This window comes from Ascaphus truei, chromosome 14 (assembly GCF_040206685.1).
Source record: "Ascaphus truei isolate aAscTru1 chromosome 14, aAscTru1.hap1, whole genome shotgun sequence".
Lineage (NCBI taxonomy): Eukaryota > Metazoa > Chordata > Amphibia > Anura > Ascaphidae > Ascaphus > Ascaphus truei.
The window spans coordinates 58203213-58227279 of record NC_134496.1 but is presented as its reverse complement, the minus strand read 5'-3'; the positions used below and the strand labels follow the sequence as shown (position 1 = coordinate 58227279).

The 24067-nt window shown below is 41.4% G+C and overlaps 1 protein-coding gene across 30 annotated transcripts in view; it reads right to left on the bottom strand.

The window, feature by feature from the left end:
• DLG1 (discs large MAGUK scaffold protein 1) overlaps nt 1–24067 on the bottom strand; it is a 257330-nt gene that overhangs the window by 82387 nt on the left and 150876 nt on the right. For 15 of the 30 annotated variants that reach the window (XM_075571142.1, XM_075571130.1, XM_075571137.1 and 12 more), the window contains 6 exons: nt 19440–19490; nt 18646–18770; nt 17528–17697; nt 12323–12459; nt 7993–8137; nt 2567–2687 (listed from right to left, as the gene is read on the bottom strand). In XM_075571142.1, coding sequence (XP_075427257.1) covers nt 2567–2687; nt 7993–8137; nt 12323–12459; nt 17528–17697; nt 18646–18770; nt 19440–19490 — 749 coding nt within the window. Of the gene's footprint in view, nt 1–2566; nt 2688–7992; nt 8138–12322; nt 12463–17527; nt 17698–18645; nt 18771–19439; nt 19491–24067 lie in introns of all 30 variants that reach the window. The other 15 variants (XM_075571128.1, XM_075571129.1, XM_075571135.1 and 12 more) reach the window with 1 other exon arrangement.

Here is a 24067-nt window from a genome sequence, read left to right as displayed (position 1 = left end):
TTTTATTGCATTCATTTTTAACTTTGAGATATTTTTATTCTAACTTTAAATATATGCACTGTCTTTTTATATGTTATGATTATGCCCCTCAATATATAGAGATACATAGCTTGTGCACCATTTGTCTCATCATCATGCATCATTAATATCTTAACAATCTCCTTCCTATTTGGAATTTATTATCCACTTCTGCCTCATATTTTGCACATTGTTTTATCTAATTTGTGTTTCCTTTTACCTTATTGTATTTTTTTTTTTTCGATATTTCATCGTGCGTGGTTTAGTTATTTAATAAAATGGATGTAGTTTATTAGTATTATGGATGTAATGTTTTACTATTTTATGCCAATTTGAGCAGATATACTGTACATGTTTATTATATATTCCCCTCCTTCCTGTTTACACTGGTCATTATGTTTTGACCGATTAATTGGAACATGATCATGATAGTTCCAGTTGTATATTAATGGCTATTAATAGTCAACTATGAAGATGCGCTATACGATTCTTGACGAAGCCTAGTAAAACGCGTTGAATCGAATCAGCTGTTTCTGGGAGGATGGGGGATCGCAGGGCTGGCAAGTACTGGCAGCAGAGCCGGGAGATCAGAGAGTCACTTACGCCCTGCATTGAGACGTCAGAGGACGTGACGTACTGTCTCGGCACAGCTTATTCTTACAAAAGACGGGAGCTGGCCGGGCACGTGACGGGCATGTTGCCGAAAGTTGCGTGGGCGCTCCCCGGACGTTCCCGCGCCTCAATAGAAAAGCGCTATGGCGCTTTTTATTGAAAGCGCTCGAGGCGCGGGAAAGCGGCCACGAACCGGGGTACTGCCGCGCGGCGCCCGCGTTTTTTTTAAACGCGGTGCTGGCCGTGTTAGATTAAACTTTGTCGCCACTGTATGTGGATGCGAAAGACAGGACTATCTGACCGGCCGGACTCCAGCGACCCACGGTTCTCTCCCATGACATTTATTTGAATATAAAATGTGAGTGAAACTTACTTATCTGGAAATTGTGCAATACATCTTGTTGTTACTGTATTACACCATTGCGCGTTCGCTTCTTTTTTGGGAGAAACATACAGTATATCGTGCACATATACTTCAGAAGGATACATACACCAGAGGGTCTTTTCCAAGGGCTTCCGTCAGAGAGATGGATCTCTGACACATCATTACTTATAGAGGAAATCTGTGAGTGAGACCAAACACATTTGTTTGTAGATAGAACTGAACTTTATTTTAGGCTACACTATTGTTTGTATTTTCATTTGTCATTTATATACCATCACATGATTCACCAGCGCTCCCCCCATCTGGAAGAGAACGCACAGTGGAAAGGCTGAGATTGGGCCTTCTCCAGTCCTCTTCCCTTCATGGGAGAGTGAGTGTGGACACGGCCGCCAACAGGGGGGGTCGGCTGGGGTTGGCATCCAGTTGGCACCGTGCGTCAGGGGGCCCAGTCGCCTGGGCTGCCTGCACGGCCAGGGCCCGTTATATATATTTTTTTAAATGGCGGAGATTCCCGGCGCGCACGGCAAGCAGGGTGTCCGGCCTGCTACCTGTGGGACCGCTATCCCCGCTCCCAACGTGGGACAGAGACAGAGAGGAAGCGCTGTTGCGAGCACGCGCGCGCCAACCCAGCTTCCCCCGCGTGCGCGCCTCCTGCCCCGGGCAGCAGCCACTGGGATATCGGGGGAACGTCTGGCGGGCACCCGGTCAAGGTCGCTCACCCAGCCAGGGCTTTCAGCGAAACAAAGCTGGAAGTAACGAGGTACGCTTCCAAAACAAGTGCTAACACACATACCTGTTTCATTACAGCATTTTTATTTCAATCCAACAAGGCATTTAGCAATGCATCAAAAGAAAAGCACACGCCAGAACATACAAAGCTCTTAGACTACAAAGCTAGATCAATTCATGAGGAGCGTGTAACCCAATTCCTTTTTACTGGCTATAAATGCAAGCAATTCCTATTTTTCAGTTCAGAACTAGTCTACTGTATAACACTGCAATAACAAGATCTGATGACCTGGAGCTTGTAAGGTGCCTGCAGTGCAAATAGATTGTTCAGGAAATGTATGTTTTCACATAGAATGTGTACTGTTCCTGGGATATGGAGTGAGCAAGGAAGAAACCCAGACAGAATTGGAAAACATACCATTTATCCTTCTGTTGCTCAAAGGATAAAGTTTGAAATGAAGGACTATTAACCCTTAGGAGTCTAGATGTGTATGCAATTTAATTCCAGCAATAAAGGGGTTAGATTCTCAGAATAAAGTAGGCAGTAATATCTGAGATTACATTTTTGGACCTCTTAGTCTATGCAACCATGTAACACGTGCATTAGTATCGTCAGCATCGCAGTACAGGAGGGCACATTTACTTGTGGAAGCTGGAGGACACAAACATCGCAGCATGAAACCTTTACTACTGACCTAGGCGCAGAAGAAAATAGTCTAAAACTATGTGGGAGAGATGGTTTGAAAACCTGTTCCCAGTTCTGTAAGTAAAGAAAATGAAGTAGACCCGCAGCAGTATGTAAGGAGTAAAATTGCTGCTTACCGAGTCAGATCATCTCCCAGTATTCCTTTCGGGACTGGGGAATATCGGCCTGGTGATGGTGGTAATGGATGCCCGAGATATCCAGGAGAACTAATATGGTTATCCACCTGCTGAGAATATGCTGGAACAACAAATTGAACAAGATACCAAACATTTACAACAGCAGAAGGATGTTCTTACATTCCAATATGCTGTCCCATCAAAGATGTACTGTAGGTCTGTATCAGATCAGCAGCCTCACAAGCATACAGCACATTTAAAACAAGATTTTACATTCTAGGTTAGGTACATGCAGTGCCGTCTTAACGCATGGGCATGCTGGGCAGTTGCCTGGGGGCCCCACAAGCATAGGGGCCCTATGCTAATCTAAGCAAAGACCAGAATTTAACACAAATTTTCCGATCACCCGCCTCAACATTCAAATCTACCGCTAGCTCGGTAGAAGGAGAAAAATTACAACTTGTAGCGGAGAATTGGCATGTCTGCATTCGCCAGATAAATTTTGCCGTTTTTATTGCTTGTAATGTTATGGAAGCAGACTATTGTAACGGATTCGCAGGAGGCAATTAAAGGCTTACATTTTTATTCCTGTGAGTGGTTGTGTAGGCGGGGCCCAGTGCACTGCTTTGCCCGGGGGCCTATAATGCTGTTAAGACGGCCCTGGGTACATGCCTACTCCCTCTGCAAATCTTGAGCATATACATCATGAATACTGTAGATTTATTAATTCACCACTAAAGTACAAAAAGGCGAGATAGTCTGTCAAAAGGATTGAATTGGATACAGTATATAAAGATGGAAAGCAGAGATTCAAGTTGTACACTGGAAGAAGTTATACTTCTGCAATATAATTAACCGGCTTTTTGTCACAGGGGCCTGCAGAGTAATCGTTTGCTGCCCCATTTGGCTGAAAAAGGGGTATCAAAGTTCACAAGTTGATTTTGTGAAATTAACAGATTTGCAAAATTTCAATGTGGATTCATTATTTAATTTTTTTATCCCCCAAATGTTATTAAAATAAAAACGGCGTGATCGTTAGAGGCGCGCAGGGACAGTGACTGATTCAGTGGCTGCTTCTGAATGGTACTTGCGCCTTGTGAATCCTACCGGGCTGCATCAGTCTGTAAGAGACGCGCAGTAAGAGTGAGACGGAACCAGCCACTATACTCTGCGGACCACTAAAAGGCTATTGCGCTGCTTTTATTTTAATAACATTATTGACGTAGGGGGTCTCCCGAGCTGATCCGCATTCATTTCAGTCTCGGGGACCCCCTGCTTCCTGAGTTACAGTGTGGAGAAGTCAGAGAGTGCAATGCACCGGATATAGCATGAAAAACAGAACACACAACAATAGTGCAACTCTGTCTATGTGTTAGGGATACTGAATACACTCCAAAATAAGTGTAAAAACACCTATACTAATACACAATAATAGCCTCAAAATCTAAATACTGCAACTAGCCAAGTCTCACCAGAAAAATACTCAGGTGGGAGAGCACACAGTCCACTCAGATCACTCCAGCCAAAGGCGGGGAAGAGATAATGAGTAGTGGCGTGTACTGGATGACACAGAAATGCAAGTGTAAGATGCAAACACTTAAATCAGCACACACTACATTTGAGCTGCATTTGGTCACAGTTTGTATATTTTTATTTTTCGTATTCTATTTGTATCATTTATTTTCGTTTTTATATCCAAGACACTCTGCCTTGTCCTATTACCAATGGCTGTATCTGAGGGTGTCTTGGATACCATGGAGACGATTATTGAAAATATTATTGAAGATACTAATGATTATGTGTTTACAAGACGATTGTTGAGAAGTAAAGATATCAAAACCTTACTCTCTAAATCAGAAACATCAAGAGAGGATTTTCTAATAAATAATTTAATAAACTTGAAAAGTTATAATGTAAGGAAACACGTAAATGGTGGGACCTTATTATTTAGAAAAATATTTAGCTGAAGGGAGGATACCGAGAGGTCTCAGACTCTTCAAAAATCTGACGTTTGACTTTGCGAATGACCAGTTCAATAAGGCATGGGATAAAACTCTTGATGAATGTTCATTTGAACTGATGAGACTGATCACTGCTCATCATAAGAGTTTGGGGTCAATTGATGAGGAACTGAATAAGATTAAATTAGCGACAGAATCATTAAAACATAGAGGAATTTAAAAAGATTGATAAAGAAGTACAAGAGAATTTAGATAAATTAGAAATTGGTATTCTAGACGTTAAAACCATTACTGGGTGACTGATCTGAAGAAGAACAAGTCGAGTTTTAATTAGCTAGTATCTCTTTTAACCTAGAGCACAATTATTTATTTTAATGGTAGTTTTTATTTACAGAAGTGTGGTACGGCTATGGGACAAGGTTCGCACCAAGCTACGCGAATTTGTTCATGGGTATCCGGGAATCAGAGTTCATCTAGTCCCAGAACCCGTTTGGTGCGAACCTGGTCCTCTAGCAAAGTTATATAGATGACATCTTTTATATCTGGAAAGGGAATTAAACGGACTTAAATTGTTTTTTAGAATATTTAAATGCCAATTCTCTTAATCTCCGATCTACAAGTAAATATAGTGAAAAAGAAGTGGAGTTTTTAGATTTAGTCATTTTTATTGAGAATCAAGAAATCAATACCAAGAACTTTTTTAAATCAGTCGACGCGAATAATTATGTTTTAAAATCCAGCTGTCATCATCCAGGTTGGGTGCGGAATATACCCTTCGGACAATTAAAACGGATCTGAGGAAGATCTGGACTCTGAACAACAACTTTACTACTGTGAGAACTTTACTTTCAAAAAGCTGTGATTATTTGTACTCTTCCTATCCTCCAATAACAGGGAAGTCTCTCCTCCTGTATCTCACAATGCCCTCCTTATTGCATTTTCTGTTTATTGTTTCCTCACTCCTTGGTGAAGGTCCCTGTTCTCTCCAACTTCCCCTCTCCCCACGGCACCATTATTTATACACCTCTCTCCCAACAACTCTCAATAAAAAACACCCACGCAAATCTACTCCTTCCTGCTGCTGGGGATATCCCCTAAGCCTGAACGCAGACATACACACCTGATCTCACCCACGGCTCCCTGCCATCTCTTCCCTTGTAAATTATGTCAACCTTTAGATTTAACACTAACCTTAAAACTTGCCCCACAAATCAAGCATCCCAATAGCCTGCACTCATGGCTATTGTCCCACAGTCACTTATACCACCCATTGTGGCCAAGCACACACATCTAGAGCACTTATTCCCTCACCTGCTGTCTCTAAGTTTCCCCTCAAACCTCTTAGATTGTAAGCTCTTCGGGGCAGGGATTTCCTTTCCCATTGTCTGATTTTTGCTGCACATTGTATTTTTAAAATTCCCTGTACTGTATTCTTTGTGAAGCGCCGAGTACACTTTTGGCGCTATATAAATAAAGACATACAATACATGTGTGTATTGCTTTAGAGTAGGCATAGTACAGTAGTATTGTGCACTGTCTTTCACTGATAGGCTATACATCAAGCCTGTCAAGCCCTTATTGGGGGCATTAGATTAGATGAGAGCTGCTGCGACTGATACTTGGAACCGTCATGTGAGGTCTCCAAGTGTGGAAGGAGGTGTACCCGGAAGTTCTGTGACTGTGGAGAGCGGAGGAACCGCAAGGCGCAGCAAATCCTCTGCAACACAAAGCCACAAGTTGGATCACCATACCCCACCATCGGACGCAATCCTGTGTGTTTCATACCATGCTCATACCCAGGGTTTTCCTGTAAGTGTTCACTGCTTACCGCACATGCGTTTCTCTGCATGATAATATACTTGAACCATTTCCTGCAAGTCATTTGGATTGGTCTACTTTTTTGTGTGTGTGCTGATTTAAGTGTTTGCATCTTACACTTGCATTTCTGTGTCATCCAGTACACGCCACTACTCATTATCTCTTCCCCGCCTTTGGCTGGAGTGATCTGAGTGGACTGTGTGCTCTCCCACCTGAGTATTTTTCTGGTGAGACTTGGCTACTTGCAGTATTTAGATTTTGAGACTATTATTGTGTATTAGTATAGGTGTTTTTACACTTATTTTGGGGTGTATTCAGTATCCCTAACACATAGACAGAGTTGCACTATTGTTGTGTGTTCTGTTTTTCATGCTATTTCCGGTGCATTGCGCTCCCTGACTTCTCCACACCAGAACAATTAAAGAATCAACAAGGTCCAGTGAGGGTTGAGCTGTATTTGGTCCCCGTTTCTATATTTTTATTTTTCTTATTTTATTTGTACCATTTATTGTGGTTTTTATATTGCACATCCAAGACACTCACAGGAGCGCCTGGTGAATTTTTGTCCATATCCTGAGTTACATATCCTGGGTATAGGTGCCATGTTTAATTCTCCCGCGTCACGTGACATTTAAAATGCGCAGGATGTTTTTTTTTTTTAAATCAAATTCAGAAACCACCTAACAACATTTTTAAAAGCTTTAAGAATGTTGTTTACTCTCGTGTAACATCACTCAATTTGAACAGGTGTTTGCCACATGTCACCCCTCCCAGTTTTGTCTATTAGAAGGGTAGAGAAAACACACACTTGCTTGACCCCCCACTGAGTGGACCCAAAGAAAATAATTTCCATAGAAATAAAAACAGCCACAGTTTTGCTTTAATAGTTTATGACCATTAAATTGTTCAAATCTTTGGAAAAAAAATAAATATGTTCCATTATTGTAGCATTTACCTGGTGTAGATAATGGCATATTCTGGATTGTAAAAGCTAATGTTGAGTAGTATTGCACAATTACTGCATTTCTCCCCCACTCTCTATGTCCTTTTTAATGATGATTAATGTATTAAGCTTCCTTGGGTTCCTATAGAAAACCTTTAGGAAGCCACGCCACATCCTCTTGAAAAAGGGATAATGCGTGGCCTGGGAAGCAGGATCTTCACTGACCTATCATGGGAGAACGGATCGATTGGCAGCTTAAATAACTAAGGCCAGGTCCATACTAGGCGCTCACGACCTAGCGCGTGATGTTACGCACACCTGCACTTGAAGCTATCTGTGGCCTGCAGGGTTGCATAGTGAGGGAGCGTGGCAAGGGCATGCCAGTGACGTCACGAGCGATTAGCCCTCATTGGCTGAACCTCGCACGTGACCCGGCCGTCGCGCTGAAAATTCAAACAAATTTGTCTCGCTACGTGCTATGGACACGAGCATTGGCTTCCTGCCTTTTGTTTTCGGCGTGAGCGAAGCTCTTACTATGGCCGCGGCCTAAATTGACGCAAAAGGCAAAGAATTGTTGTATTTCTGAAAACAGACAAAAAAATTGGGCAAGAAGAAATGCCACATTAAAGATAAAAAATGTAAACTCATCATAAAAACAACACTGTGCCAGCAAATAGGAACCTGTCAATGTTGGAAGAACTTACAGTTGGTGATGTCTGGTGGGGCATAGCTGTCATTCATGTACATGGTGGTAGGCTTTGCTACTTTCAGACAAACAAAATCGGGTGTATTTTTTAAGGCCATCACAGCTTCTTCATGACTAACGTCTTCCAAGCACTGAGAGTTCACCTAATGGTAAAAAGTAAATACATTTCATCCAGGCATAATTGTTGCTTTTGTTGTTTTTGCAAGAAACTGTGTTTACATATAGGGTGTGGAGGGGACTAAAACAACAGGAACGCCACAACATACTAAAGTAAATAAATTCTGCATAGAGAATGAAAAAATACATTCTTGTTTTTATAAAGTATACAGATTTTTAAACTCTGAATGTCCCGTGTGCTATCTTTTCTAAACTCCATGACCTTGCCAATTACCATCACTCAGTCAAAAGGCTAAATGGAGGGTGGCTGTTCCCTGGATATAGTGCGTTTGCCTACTCAAGAAAATCACAGATCTGATGGATTACAGTGACAATCAACTTTCTTCCTTTCACTTGATCTTGAACTAGCTGTCGGGGCAGCAGTGCTACATGGTATTGCTTTCTACATTTAAATTCTGAGAGCTCACCACGTGTGTGTGAAATGAGAATGGTCTATGAGGTTTTAGGTTATAAAAAAACAAAAATTCCCAGGCAGTATACAGTATTTGATTACTTAAAATAATAGGGTCAGACATCGGATGATCAAAAAGTAAAAAAAAGGGATGTGGGTAAAATAAATAAATACAGAAACCGTGAAAAAGGCTGAAAGAATAAATAGATTGGCCATGCAATGCATAAGAGGTGATGGGGAGAAACGTAAAACAAAATACAGGGTTATACCAAATAAGTGATCAAGGGAATAATATGATTGTCAATATTGGAGTCAGGAAGGAATTTAATTTTCCCCTTATAAGATATCATTGGATAATGTGTCACTGGGGTTTTTTGTTTGCCTTCCTCTGGATCAATATACTGTAAGTACGGATATAGGATATAGTAACTGTCTATATTTAGCATAGTTGGAACTTGATGGATGTATGTCTTTTTTGAACCTCATCTACGATGTAACTACTGTACAGCTCAACCCCGTTATAGCGCGATCCGCATATAACGCGGTTTGAGCGCGGACCCCGAATTTAAAAAAAAAAAAAAGTTTTTTGCACACACATTGCACACAGCACACAGCACACACTCAGCACACACTCACAGCACACAGTCTCACACAGTCAAACACACACACACACACACACACAGAGACACACTGTCTCTTTAAGGGAGCTCGCTCTAGCAAGACGGAAGCAGAAGCAGGTAGCAGAGACAGGGGGAAGAGCTGCCAGATGCCGGGTAAGTGCTGTGTGCTGTTGCCGCTGCCCCACCGGGTCTGGGAACGCTGGGAGAGTTCTCAGCTTTCCCCCTCTGGCGGACACGGTACCACCCCAAAAAATTTTTTTTAAACTTTTTGACGGCCATTTTTTTCCCGCGACCCCGTTTATAACTCGGTGGTCGTGGGTGGCCCCCGAGGACCGCGCTATAACGGGGTTAAGCTGTGTGTGTGTGTATATGTATATATATATATATATATATATATATATATATATATATATATAATTTCTCATTACATATATATATATATATATACATACACATATATATATATATATATATATATATACATATCCATTTAATTTTATCTGACGCTTTAGGCAAATTTTAGGAGAACTACAAAGCATCTTCTCAGTGCTATAACTTATTCAAAAAGGGAGGGTTGTAATCGGGCGCTCCTAATTTAGGTCTATTTGTTAATGCAAAATACAACACAAGTGCTTGTGCCCAAAACAAAAAATGATATGTAAAATCAACATATATCGAAATGCATGGTGAATAACCAATGTTTCAAATGTGTAAAATTATTCAACCACCACCAAATTGGTGCAAATAATGACGTGTGTAAATATACATAAAGCAGCTCTAAACCCTTTATAAGACCGTCCTCAGGTCCAATTTGCTAGCGATGTCTTCCAGATAAGGGGAGTGCATAATGTGACCACAATGTGAAAATGTGAAATAAAACAGACAATTGAAGAGAAATGGGAGTCCCAAGCTCCCGAGCGGCAGCACCACTTCCGAAGCATCCAGCAAACACATACAGCAAGTGTAAATAGTATCAGCTTGTTATAACCTCTCAGAGACTATCCCATAGGTGGAATTTAACCCCTTGTCACACATTTATGATGCAGTGATAGAGTCTCCCCAATAGCCTCTGTCCCGAGGAATAACTTACTGCACCGACACACTTTATTCGAGCAAATACCCAGTATGTACCTGGCAGATACCTGGAATGCGCCGCTCCTCACCTCTGACAAGCCCCGTTGCGTTTGCCTTCCCAGCCTGGGTTCATGCCTGGCTGACGGGCGGCTGATCTGTTAAATGATAATGATTAGGATTTAATAGGCTGCAATGCTTCGCGTGTCTACCAGATGGCATAAATTCATGAATTGTAATGCAGTATATATATATATATATATATATATATATATACTGTGCAGTATTGCAGCCAGCGGGAATAAAATGCTTCAATCCCTGCCTGGAAAATACCTCAATGCACTCGGGCAGAAAACAGTCACAAACCTCAATACACCCGGGTATACCCGAATTCGTGGGACTAGCCGAGCTCGAATAAAGTGTGTCGCCAGTGTATATGGGGTAGACTCACATAATGAAAGAAACTCACTGTTTGGCTTATACTGGAAGGAAAGCAGATGCATCTCTTTGGAGAACCTTTACCATTGCTCCCATCAGAGAGACAGAAACTCTGATACGCCTGATATTTAAAGGAAATTTGTGAGTGGGACCAACACAATTCTTATTAACACATCAATTTGTTATAATTGGCTAGACCATTATTTGCATTTGTTTTATTTCATATATTCACATTGTGGTCACTCTGCACTCCCCTTATCTGGAAGACATTCTTATTACTTATTCGGTAAGCATCAAAGTTTTTTTATCAAAAATATGTTTCATGTGTACAGTATACTTGGTTGAGCAAAGTCTAGTCCTGCAACCAATTTAAAGGCGAAGAAATGGCCAATTCTTGGTTCGTCACCTAGACTGGGGTGCGCGCTAGATTTTCTGGGGGGGTGCGGCAGTTATAGAGGTCCCGCACTCTCCCCCCATAAATTAAATGCCGGGGAGCGCGCGAGGCCTCTATAACACACTTACCTTCCCTTCCAGCTATGCGTCGCTATGGTAACCCGGAGTCAAATGGCGCCGAGGGATAACGTGATGTCACCATGTCAACACCATGTCAACATGACGTCAGATGACCCCGCACGTCATTTGACACCGGTCCGAGCGGGGGGGGGGGGGGGGGTTGCGTTTGCACCGAGGAGAGCAGGAAGCCTGACCTAGACTATGAAGCCTGTGCAATGGGAAACAAATACATCGGAAGTTCAATTAAAATTAAAATGTCAAACATCATGAGAGCAGACATTTAGGACAAGTCCTAACAGGTTAAATTATTATTGTTTATTTGTAAAACACCAACATCTTCTTCTGGGCCGTTCAATGGGGGCTACAGAGTTATGCAAGTTACATAAACAGAATGACATACAAATAAGGGCAAAAAACGCAAACAGACAGAAGGTAATGAGAGCTTACACTCTAGAGGGAACAAGGGGCAATGTTGGCACAAAAGTTAAAGTGGCTGCTCGTTGTGGGACGGAGTATTCCATGGTTATGTTGGCCATCAAAACACCCATTCTTTACAAGAAAACAAAGTAGACGCCATAAGGAAAACTGAAAGGGAATTGAAACACACTAACGGAAAAAAAAATCCTTAAAAAAATAAAAGGATTTATACATAGCAAATTATTAAACTGTAGAATTTCATCAATTCCTCAGTTCTGCCAAGTAGTTGAAATATTTCAGTTTCAAGCAGCAGCAGCAGCAGCAGCAGCAGCAGCAGCAACTCCGTTCAGATTAATTTACCCTTGCAGCTGGGGCCAGTGCAGAAAACCAGACAGGAGAAACCCAGCCACAGGAGAGCGAGTGGGAGCATTTCCATGACCGCGTTATGTTTGTTAGTGCAGTTTTACCTGATTTCATTTAAGTTTGATTAAAGGTCTTACTACAAAAAGCATTCCTTGCGGCTTCAAGTCTTCAAGTCTATTTAGACAATGGTGGGCCTGTACTGTAATATTATTCACCTTAATTTGCTAATTCTGGCCATAAATTATGGCCCTGCTCCTAGGCTGGAGTGAAAGATAAACATTTAATCTGGTCTCAAAACATTATACGTATATAAATTCACATAAGAATCCTGTACTTACTGCTAGAAGTTTGTCTCCAATTTGAAGTTTGCCATCTTTGTGTGCAGCACCACCTTCAATTATTTTAGTGACGTAAATACTGTTGTCCCCAGGAATGTGCTGATTCCCTACGCCGCCAGCAATGCTGAACCCAAGACCTGCTTAAAAATTAAACATATCTTATAGTGTCAAACAGACAACAGAAGAATATCAACAAAACAAATATTAAAATATTTTGAGAAATGTAACTAATTATTCCCCTTACAAAAAATGCACTAATAAAAACATAACATACCTAGTTTTATAGGTAATTTCACATTATTGACCCATTATCTGTCAGCTACAAATGCACAGTTTAAGGTTACACGTGAAGGGGAAACAGAGGTGTACAAAGCAGCCAGAATGGCAATTTTATGCAAGTGAATTAAATGTAATAAATTGAAACTGGCCCAAATATGTTTGCTACATATGTGCACACAACTCTTTGGTATACAAAAAGCACTAGTTATTTGCTACATTTCATATTATGGTATGCAAGCTTTGCAGGGATATTTCACCAGTTAGGATAGCCGGTTATGCAAGCTATTCAACCATCACCCCCCTAAAACTGTCACCAGAAAGTCTTTCCTGAATTGTCTTGTTCTACAATGCGCTTTTATTCTGGTTGCTAGGCAACCATATCAGGAAGGTAGAGGATGGAGCGTTAACTTATGCGTACAACCCAGATGTAGAGGCTTACATTAAAAGGACCTGATCACATGGCATAGAAAACTCAACCTTCAAATGAGCATGCTGAAGGTCTTTGGTAAATATGCAATAGATAAAACACATTTAGCTTTGATCTGTATTTAGTATAAATACTAAAGATTAAATATAGATATATGTGTGTGAAATTGATTGATTGATTGATATATATATATCAATCAATCAATCAATTGTGGGCACATTCACATGTCTTAAGCAGGTCTGCAACCCTGCCTTTCACCATTAACCCCAGCATACAGTGCTTCCACTGCAGCAAGGGATTCTGGGAAATGACATGCAAATGAGCACACAATGTGTCACCTTTTGTCTGGTGTCAATGTGTCAATGTGTCACCCTTTAGGGGGTGCCGGTATCCCTCTGCTCTGCTTGGTTTACAGGCCGCGATCACGTGGTCGGGCCCTTTAAACCAAGCAGAGGGATACCGGCACCTCATAAAGGGGGCTGTATCTCGGGGAGCAGGAGGTCCCGAGACCTGAAACCAACACGGTTCAGCTCCGGAGACCCCCTGCACATCTACACTATCAATAAAAATGTATTTAAAATAATTTTTAATGTGCGGATGTTTGCGCAGAGAGAGAGCAGCGGATCTCTCTCTGCTGCAAACACATCTCGCCCCCGCCGCCCATACAGTAGTATCATTTATGTATGTACATATACAGTACTGTATGTGTACAGTACTGTATGTTAGGGCTTATAGGGGTTGTTGTTATACAGTATATATATATATATACACTGGCGACACACTTTATTGAAGTGTGGCCAGTTCCGCAAGCCGGGAGATTTCCCGGCTTGCAAGTGGCATCCCCTCGGCGTGCCGCGCGTCACCGATGCGCGGTCACGCGTCATCGGGTGCCTGCGCCCCCTGCACGCGCGTCCAGGGCTCCCCGAGGGAGCCCTGGTGTCTCGCGATGTGGGGGACGGCGGCAGGGGGTTCCGGGGGACCCGGAGAGGAGAGGGGGAAGCCGCGATCGGCGGGCCTCTCCTCCGCTGCTTCGGCGCGCGCCCGGCACCCTCCGGCGCGCGCCCGGCACCCTCCGGCGCGCGCCAGGTAACTGCTGCGGGCGAGAACGGGCAAATGCTCGAATAAACTCGGCCGCAGCAGTGTATATATATATATATATATATATATATATATATATATACACACATACATATACTGTGTATATACAGTACTGTATATATATATATATACTGCATTACAATTCATGAATTTATGCCATCTGGTGGACACGCGAAGCATTGCAGCCTATTAAATCCTGATCATTATCATTTAACAGATCAGGCCCCCGTCAGCCAGGCATGAACCCAGGCTGGGAAGGCAAACGCAACGGGGCTTGTCAGAGGTGAGGAGCGGCGCATTCCAGGTATCTGCCAGGTACAAACTGGGCATTTGCTCGAATAAAGTGTGTCGCAGCGGTATGATGTCTTTCAGTCTTTAATACATATGGTGACCGGCCGGTCTGTATTGTTTCATTGCGGGAATTTCTGTTCCCTCAGTGAGCGAGTATTTTAAGGGCATCATCTTCCATATTTTTGGGTCTATTATATTGTGTTTTACTTTATTTTTTTGGTTTTTTTTTTTTGTGTCCACTTATTTTCCTTATTTTCAGTCAGGCAGGCTCTTCAGTCGGTTGTTTGTATGTCTGTTATTTTTTGGATTTAATTAAAGTACCTTTTCTATTTTTGCAAACATTTGTCTGAGTGCTACTTTAGAGGTTTTCTTTTTCTGTGTTTTTATATATATATATATACACACACACACACACAGGTAAACCCCGTTATACCGCGAATCGGTTATAACGCGATTTTCACGTGGCTCCCATTTAAAAAAAAAAAAAAACTGCGCCCACACACTGCCCACACTCCACACTGCCCACACTCCACACTGCACACACTCCACACTGCACACACTCCACACTGCACACACTCCACACTGCACACACTCCACACTGCACACACTCCACACTGCACACACTCCACACTGCACACACTCCACACTGCACACACTCCACACTGCACACACTCCACACTGCACACACTCCACACTGCACACACTCCACACTGCACACACTCCACACTGCACACACTCCACACTGCACACACTCCACACTGCACACACTCCACACTGCACACACTCCACACTGCACACACTCCACACTGCACACACTCTACACTGCACACACTCTACACTGCACACACTCTACACTGCACACACTCTACACTGCACACACTCTACACTGCACACACTCTACACTGCACACACTCTACACTGCACACACTCTACACTGCACACACTCTACACTGCACACACTCTACACTGCACACACTCTACACTGCACACACTCTACACTGCACACACTAATATATGTGTGTGTGTGTGTATATATATATATATATATATATATTATATATGTGTGTGTGTGTGAATATATATATGTGTAGATATATGTGTAGATATATGTGTAGATATATGTGTAGATATATGTATGTGTATGTGTATATATGTGTGTGTGTGTGTGTGTGTGTGTGTGTGTGTGTGTGTGTGTATACACACACACACATACCTCAAACTCACCCATTCCCCGGATGAAGTACATTTCCTAGACACCACCATGACTGTAAAGAACAACCAACTACAGACTTCTGTATACCGCAAACCTACAGACAGAGCCAGCTATTTGAGGGACAACAGCTTCCACCCGACACACACCAAACTTGCAACCATCTACAGTCAAGCCATACGATACAACCGGATATGCTCCGACACAGCAGACAGAGACCAGCGGATTAAAGCCTTGAGATCAGACTTTATAAACCGTGGATATAACCACTGAATTGTAGACCAGCAAATTCACAAAGCCACCAGAATACCAAGAAGTGATCTCCTTGAATACAAACAGAAAGGGATAAGCGACAGGGTACCTTTGGTGGTCACATATAACCCACACCTAGGAGCCCTACGCAAGATCACCAGGAAACTACAACCCATCTTCCAGGAAGATACAAGACTGCAACAGGTCTTCCCTGAAGCACCCTTATTATCATACAGACAACCCCATAATCTCAAGAATATTATGGTGAGGAGTAAAGTATTCAGCAGTACAACTGAATGCGGGACAAAACCATGCCAGGACCCAAGATGCAAAACCTGCGCAATGAGACCGGGCAGGGGCTAAACAAGAGAATGAATCTGCATCGCTACAGCATCACACGCGGAACAAGAGACAGTCCTGTTGGCGAACATTTCTCTGACTCTGGCCATAAGATGAACGATCTGAGGGTTGCCATACTCAAAGGTAATCTTAAAACACCGAAAGAGAGACGGTTGCATGAATACAAATTTATGCAACTGTTTGGGACACTTAGCAGTGGCCTAAACAGAGATCGAAATTTTATGAGTCATTACTGACACAAGTGAACTCTCTTCCCATGAGCGCTAAAGGCCATGTCTGTACATATATATATATATACACATATATATATATATATATATACACACACACATATATATATATATACACAGTGTTCGACAAACCTATACATCTGCACGCCCCGCGCGAGTGGATTTAACATCGTGGCGAGATCCCAAGCAGCACACGTGTGGTACTAGGTGGCGAGTAGTTTTTTGGTGATTTGTCTATGTATATATATAGATTGTAACATCGCCGGAAGAAGAGATCAGTGTATCTCGAAAGCTGGCACAAATAAAAGCATTTCGTTAGCCACAGAACGGTATAATCTATTTATTTTTTGATTATATATATATATATATATATATATAAATATATATATATATATATCAAATGGAAATATTACTGTATGCTCATTTGCATGTCTTAGACAGGTCTGCCCCCCTGCTTTTCACCATGATCACCCAGCGCTTCCGCTACAGCAAGGGATTCTGGGAAGTGACATGCAAATGAGCACACAGTGCCACCTTTTGCTTCAAAACCATATACCATGGTCCACTATAATCTCATGCTTGCTGCATTTCACAGCTTTTGAGCACAGCCATGGTTAAGATGCACAAAATAAATAAATAAATAAATAAATAAATATATACACACACACACACACACACACACACACACACACACAGTAAATAAAATATAAAAAGTGTAAATATAAAATATTACTGTGTGCTCATTTGCATGTCTTAGACAGGTCTGATAGACACACACACACACACACACACACACACACACACACACACACACACACACACACACACACACACACACACATATATGTATATATATATATATATACACACACACACATATAGCGCACGTTAATGCAGCCAATTATAGTTCTAACAAGGAAGCTTTGTCAGTAATTTATTTAACAAGCATTACCTTGTCCTGTATTGGTATTAGTTTGACCTGTATTGGTAAGTGGATTTGTGCAGTAAAGACTCATTATTAAGGTATATAGGAAGTGGTTTGTGTACTTTGCACTCACCTTTTGGGCCTTTCACAAGTTGTATCTCCATTATTTTCTCGGTTATTGGCTTTCGCCTTCTGACATACAATCGGACAATGGATCCGGCCTCTTTTAATGCTTCAACGGCTTTGCTATGTGTGACATCGTGTACGTCCACATCGTTCACCCGCAAAATACAGTCATTAACCCTGAGGGTAGAATTGCGGATACTTAAACAGAGGTACTAATAAAATGCAGAGAAGGAAAACATAGCGCTTACATTCTGACTCAGACAAACTGTAGGCTATACATACAAAATATTTAAACTAATCGATTCATTTATTGGCATCAAAAATGTAGAACCCTTTTGCGGCTTTATGAGATAAAGTCATCATAGCCAAGTGCTGTTCAACCTCCAGCAGAGATTAACTTGTGTCATTCTCCTCAGATATTCCCCTGAGGAAGTTGCTGTTCTGATTGGTGGTTTCCGGAAGAGATGTAATTTGACGCGCTGCATCTAGCCCCGTCCCCCATTGCAGATAACCTGGGAATCCCCTGCTCAACTGTGCGTCAACGCCGAGTGCGCACTTTTTTTTACTGGCGCCACTGCAGCCCTTGCCCTGCTCTCCTGGGACACTGAGTAACATCACAACTGAGCCCAGCCTGGAGGCTGCAGCATGGAGGTGATTCATTCTGGTTCCAGTGTGTTCCTGCAGCCACAGCAGAGAACAGATTCCTACCTGATAATTTCTACTATGCGATTTTAACACTTGTTTGTAAGTATGAATTTTTAAGGTTATCAACCTAATACATGTATTAAACGGTAATACACTATGGGGCATGCGCTTCTGCTTTTTGTTTTTTAGATCCCCTGGAACTTGGTTTATTCCACAGAAGCTGCTCAGGAATTATTTGGGCCATCTATCCTATATCCTTTTTTCAACTGACCTGGACTCTGTTGTGATGATCAACATCTCCTACTGCTTTTGGAATACTATTGTTTGTACAGCTTCTTAGCGCTGATTATCTGTTTTTTACACACAGACACACACACACACACACACACACACACTTTTGCTTATTATCTTTAGGAGCTCTTGTTTTTGATGCTAGGAATGATCATGGACCATATCAACTATAACCAACACACAACCTACCGTAACCTTCCATTCTGTGCTGCAGCTCCTCCTGCAATGATTTTTGTTATAAAAATACTTGTGTCATCTCCAATGTGTGGGTTGTCCGTGCCTCCTGCAATGCTGAAACCAAGCCCCGAATTTCCCTGAAAGAACCAAACCACAATATTGACAAGTGGAAGAATTGCTAAAGGCAACTACACACTTGACAGATGGCAACGTAGAAGCAGATATCGCTCACTCACGAATCCAAAAGGCGCTTTCTACCAAGAAAACTTTACGAGTTCACAGTAAAAGTGTCCGCAACATAATGAACTGTAGCAAAGAGCGCGTTGGACAAGAATGCAGCATGCCTTGGCACTGGTAACTAGCAACTGTAAGATTAAGACGCTGGCATAGTGGACCCTGAAAAATCAAAGATTTGAGGTGCATTTTTCTTTCCAAATTCTCTGTAAGTATTAAAAGCTGAAGTCTGTAGATTACATTTAATTTGGTAGAGCTACATACAATAGTCACTGTGTGGCTAAGGTTGCAATTATACAGAGGAACTGCAAAGCACGCGAGCATCTGTTACGTCACATTTGCGACGTCGCACAGCAACATGTGCACGAGCACATTCTTCTGCGTGTGCGGCTGCAGGGGAGACGAGGCGCGACAGTCGTGGTTGGTATAAGCACTTTGCGGGGATGCATACTCTTTGTTTTGGCGCAGCGCGGTGTCGCTCCGGGCAACGGCGTGATTTTTTTAAAAATAAATCACAGCCTGATGGCACTGCAGTTTTAAAGGTTGTCATTTTCTTCCATGCAACATATTACCCTTTCAAGTGTAATGTCCTCATATTCATAATCTACATCAGTTCCATTCACCTATAAAAAACAAGAAAAGGATGTTTACAAAAAAGTTACATAAAAATCAGCACACATTTTAATGCCTGAAGTGTCAAAATAAACCTTTTTATTCACTCTGAAACATTGTTAATGGTTCGGTATTGATACATAAACTTTCAGATATTACTGTAAGTATTTTATAATCAGATACTAAAACAGGTGATGTTCAAATACCTTAGCGCACAGCATAAATACATTTCTTTAAGCAGCACTTTTTAGGTTTGTAAAGAAATAATCAAGCACTCTCTAAATATGGCGTGTCCATTTTCAGCAATGCTTTGCAGTGTCACCAGGACACAAACCAAGGAAATGTTTAGCATTTTTATCATAGTACCTATGTGGTGGCGTCACAATGGCACAATATTCTGCTGTTGGTTGAAAAGAGTCCTAACAGCGACTTTGGCATATATTGAATAAGGTCCTATGCCTCAGTCTCCGATCTAAGACAAAGGAGATCAGCAAGATCCAGCTCTTATGTGAAAGGAATCATCTAAGAGGAAGATAAACTCAAGCGGTTTCTCCTGGAATGGAATAATGGTACACTCCGCTTATGTGGACATCCGTGTTTCCTCATTTTATATTCAATATTTAAAATCAAGGAGCCTGTTAAATTATTTTTCCTACCAATAACAAAAAACTTTCGATTTCAACAAAGCAATATATAGACATAAAAAACAAAAACAGGTGCACTTAGTGTAGTAAAAAATATTTACAGAACTGGATCAAAAAAAAAATGCGCACTCGCAAACAATTCAGAAACAGAAAGCATGTATGAGAATATCTCAATCGCCAACAGCAGCAGAGTTTCAGCTACATGGCAGGTGTGGGTCCAGCGTCTCACTCGTATGCTGCAGCAGCTGCCGGTGGATGTAACAGGCACTCCGTGTTCCTGATATGGAAGGTACACGCTATGCGTCTCACCTGCTCTGTTCTGCCGTCCACAGCTGATCAGCAACGTCACAGGATACTCCGGATTGGTTGTAGCAGCTCCCCGCAAGGAGTCACTGCTTTGGTTGCCTTCACAATGAAAAGGCTATGCGTCCCTGACTGTACGATCGTGCATACAATAATAAAACAGGCAATATGTTTGCACTTGACCTCCAAAAACACTCCCTACGAGTTTCGTCTTTTGGACTTCGCCAGGGGTTAATTTACAGTAGTCTTCCGACAGAATTTATAGTATAAATGGCCAATCACAGCTAGACAACATAATTGCTAAATTGTTAGCAGATGAAAACTTAGAATCTGATTTAACTCTTATCACTGCTGGTATAAAGTGCATTCTAATACAGATAACTTGTATACTGCACCGACACACTTTATTCGAGCAAATGCCCAGTTTGTACCTGGCAGATACCTGGAATCCGCCGCTGCTCACCTCTTGCATGCTTCGTTGCGTTTGCCTTCCCAGCCACGGTTCATGCCTGGCTGACGGGGGCCTGATCTCTTAAATGATAATGAGAAGGATTTACTAGGCGGCAATGCTTCGCGTGTCCACCAGATGGCATAAACTCATGACTTGTAAAGCGCCGAATCAGTAATGTGTGGGCTTGCAGTTGTTTCGTTTAAAAAAGATACTGTACCACAGTGTGCCATTGTACAGTAACTTGGCCTTGGCCTTGAGACTGAAGGAAGAGTTGCAAAAATGTATCAATTTAGGCTTTACATACTGTATTAAATAAAGTACAAAAATACAGAAATGCTGCGTCATTACCATAGCGGATAGCCGCTAAGGCAATGAAGGGGTTAACCCACCATGCCCCCTTTATTGTGTGTAGTGGGGATGGGTGAGGGGGGGTATTTGGCCCTTGGTGTGAGTTTAGGACTTGCGGGGGGGGGGGGGGGGGGGGTTTGCGGGTACACTTAACCCCTTCACGACCGTAGCAGTTAATACCGCTATGGTCATGAAGGGGTTAAGCCCTCCCGCTACCCCCCCCCCCCCGCAAGCCCTAAACAACCATCGTTGGGGCTAATACCCCATTCACCCACCCTCCCGCTACCCACAATAAAAAAATACACACACAGTGCACCCGCAAACCCCCCCCCCGCAAGTCCTAAACTCACACCAAGGGCCAAATACCCCCCCCTCACCCATCCCCACTACACACAATAAAGCGGGCACGGTGGGTTAACCCCTTCATTGCCTTAGCGGCTATCCGCTATGGTAATGACGCAGCATTTCTGTATTTTTAATAATATTGAGCAGGAGCAGGGGGGGTCCCTGAGCATTAATTTCTGGCTCAGGGAACCCCCTGCTCACTGTACAATATTATTAAAATACAGAAATGATGCTTCTTTACCATAGCGCATAGCCGCTAAGGTAAAGAACGAGTGTTTATTTATACTGTATATTGTATGTGTTTTATTGATACTGTACATGTGCAGAGGGTCTCCAGACCCCCTGCACATCTACACTATCAATAAAAATGTATTTCAAATGTATTTATTGTCATTTATTTATTTATTTAGATTTATTTATTTATTTTTTGGCGGCTGCTGTGCTGTGTGTGTGTGTATTTTTTTATTGTACACTATCAATAAAAATGTATTTAAAATAATTTTTATTGTGCCGATATTTGCACAGAGAGAGAGCAGCGGATCTCTCTCTGCTGCAAACACATCTCGCCCCCGCCGCCCATACAGTAGTATCATTTATGTATGTGCATATACAATACTGTATTGTATGTGTACAGTACTGTATGTTAGGGCTTATAGGGGTTGTTGTTATACAATATATATATATACAGTATATATACTGCATTACAATTCATTATAGGGGACGGCTTCACAGAGAACAGCTCGCAAGCGCCACCATGTGTATTTTCACGGCATTGCAGTATTTCAGCAAGCCGGAATAAAAAGCTTAAATCCCTGCCGGAAAATAACGCAATGCACTCTGGCAGAAAACGATCAGAAACCTGAATACACCCGAGTACACCCGAATTCGCGGGACTAGCCGAGCTCGAATAAAGTGTGTCGCCAGTGTAGATACAGATTTCTAAGACCAATTTTATACAGATATATAAACACACACACAATTTTTTTTTTTATATATATATATATATATATATATATATAATAAAAGGATGACAATGACAAACTAATCTAGGAATTCTCCTAGTCCATTTGACAGATGAAAAATAACAAGAGTAATTTTTATAGGGGAAGCAATTATGTACAGAGTATAAGATGTATAATGGTTGCAACATAAGTGTAAGGATACAATATGCCTAAAATGGAGGAAGGAGGGGAGAGGGGGGGGAAGGGAGAGGGAGGGATAATCCAAATAAAATACATTAATAGGACAATGGTAACAAACATGATATTGTTATATAAGGATGCAAAGACATAAGGAGAAGATAGGGATAGTAATGAATATCCGAATATGAAATACATTTGTCGAAATACTTAATATCTCATATAGACCGAAGGCGGCCGCCTCTAAAAAAGAACGGCATATACATGTGTAAATGATAGAGTGAAAATATGTGAATATATATATATATATATATTAGCACTCCTGGAGAGTGTTCTTCACTTGGCTGGATGTTGTGAAGGGGTTTTTCTTTACCATGGAAAGGATCCTACGATCATCCACCACTGTTGTCTTCCATGGACGTCCCGGCCTTTTTGTGTTGCAGAGCTCACCAGTGCGTTCTTTTTTCTCAGAATGTACCAAACTGTTGATTTGGCCACTCCTAATGTTCCTGCTATCTCTCTTATGGGTTTTCTTTTTTTTTGCAGCCTAAGGATGCCCTGTTTCACTTGCATTGAGAGCTCCTTTGACCGCATGTTGTGGGTTCACAGCAAGATCTTCCAAATGCAAATGCCACACCTGGAATCAACTCCATACCTTTTACCTGCTTAATTGATGATTAAATAACGAAGGAATAGGCCACACCTGTCCATGATACAGCTTTTGAGTCAATTATCCAATTACTTTTGGTCCCTTGAAAAAGAGGGGGCTACATATTAAAGAGATTTAATTCCTAAACCCTTCCTCCAATTTGGATGTGAGTACCCACAAATTAAAGCTGATAGACTGCACTTTAAGCCCATATTCATGATTTACCTGTAACTTGACTATTTTGGTACACAGCCGAAATATCAAAACTTGTATCAGTGTCCAATTATTTTCCGGACGTGCGTCCGTGTATATATAGTGCAGAATAAATTCGTTCTTCAGTATTAGGTGATACCTTTTATATTTGGACTAGCAATTTATGTCATAAGACATATATATATATATATATATATATATATATATATATATATATATATATATATATATACACACACACACACATACATATACATATATATGTCTTATGACATAAATTGCTAGTCCAAATATAAAAGGTATCATCTAATACTGAAGAACTAATTTATATATATATATATATATATATATATAAATTAGTTCTTCAGTATTAGGTGATACCTTTTATATTTGGACTAGCAATATATATATATATATATATATATATATATATATATATATATATATATATATATATATATATATATATATATATATATACAGTTTTCGACAATCC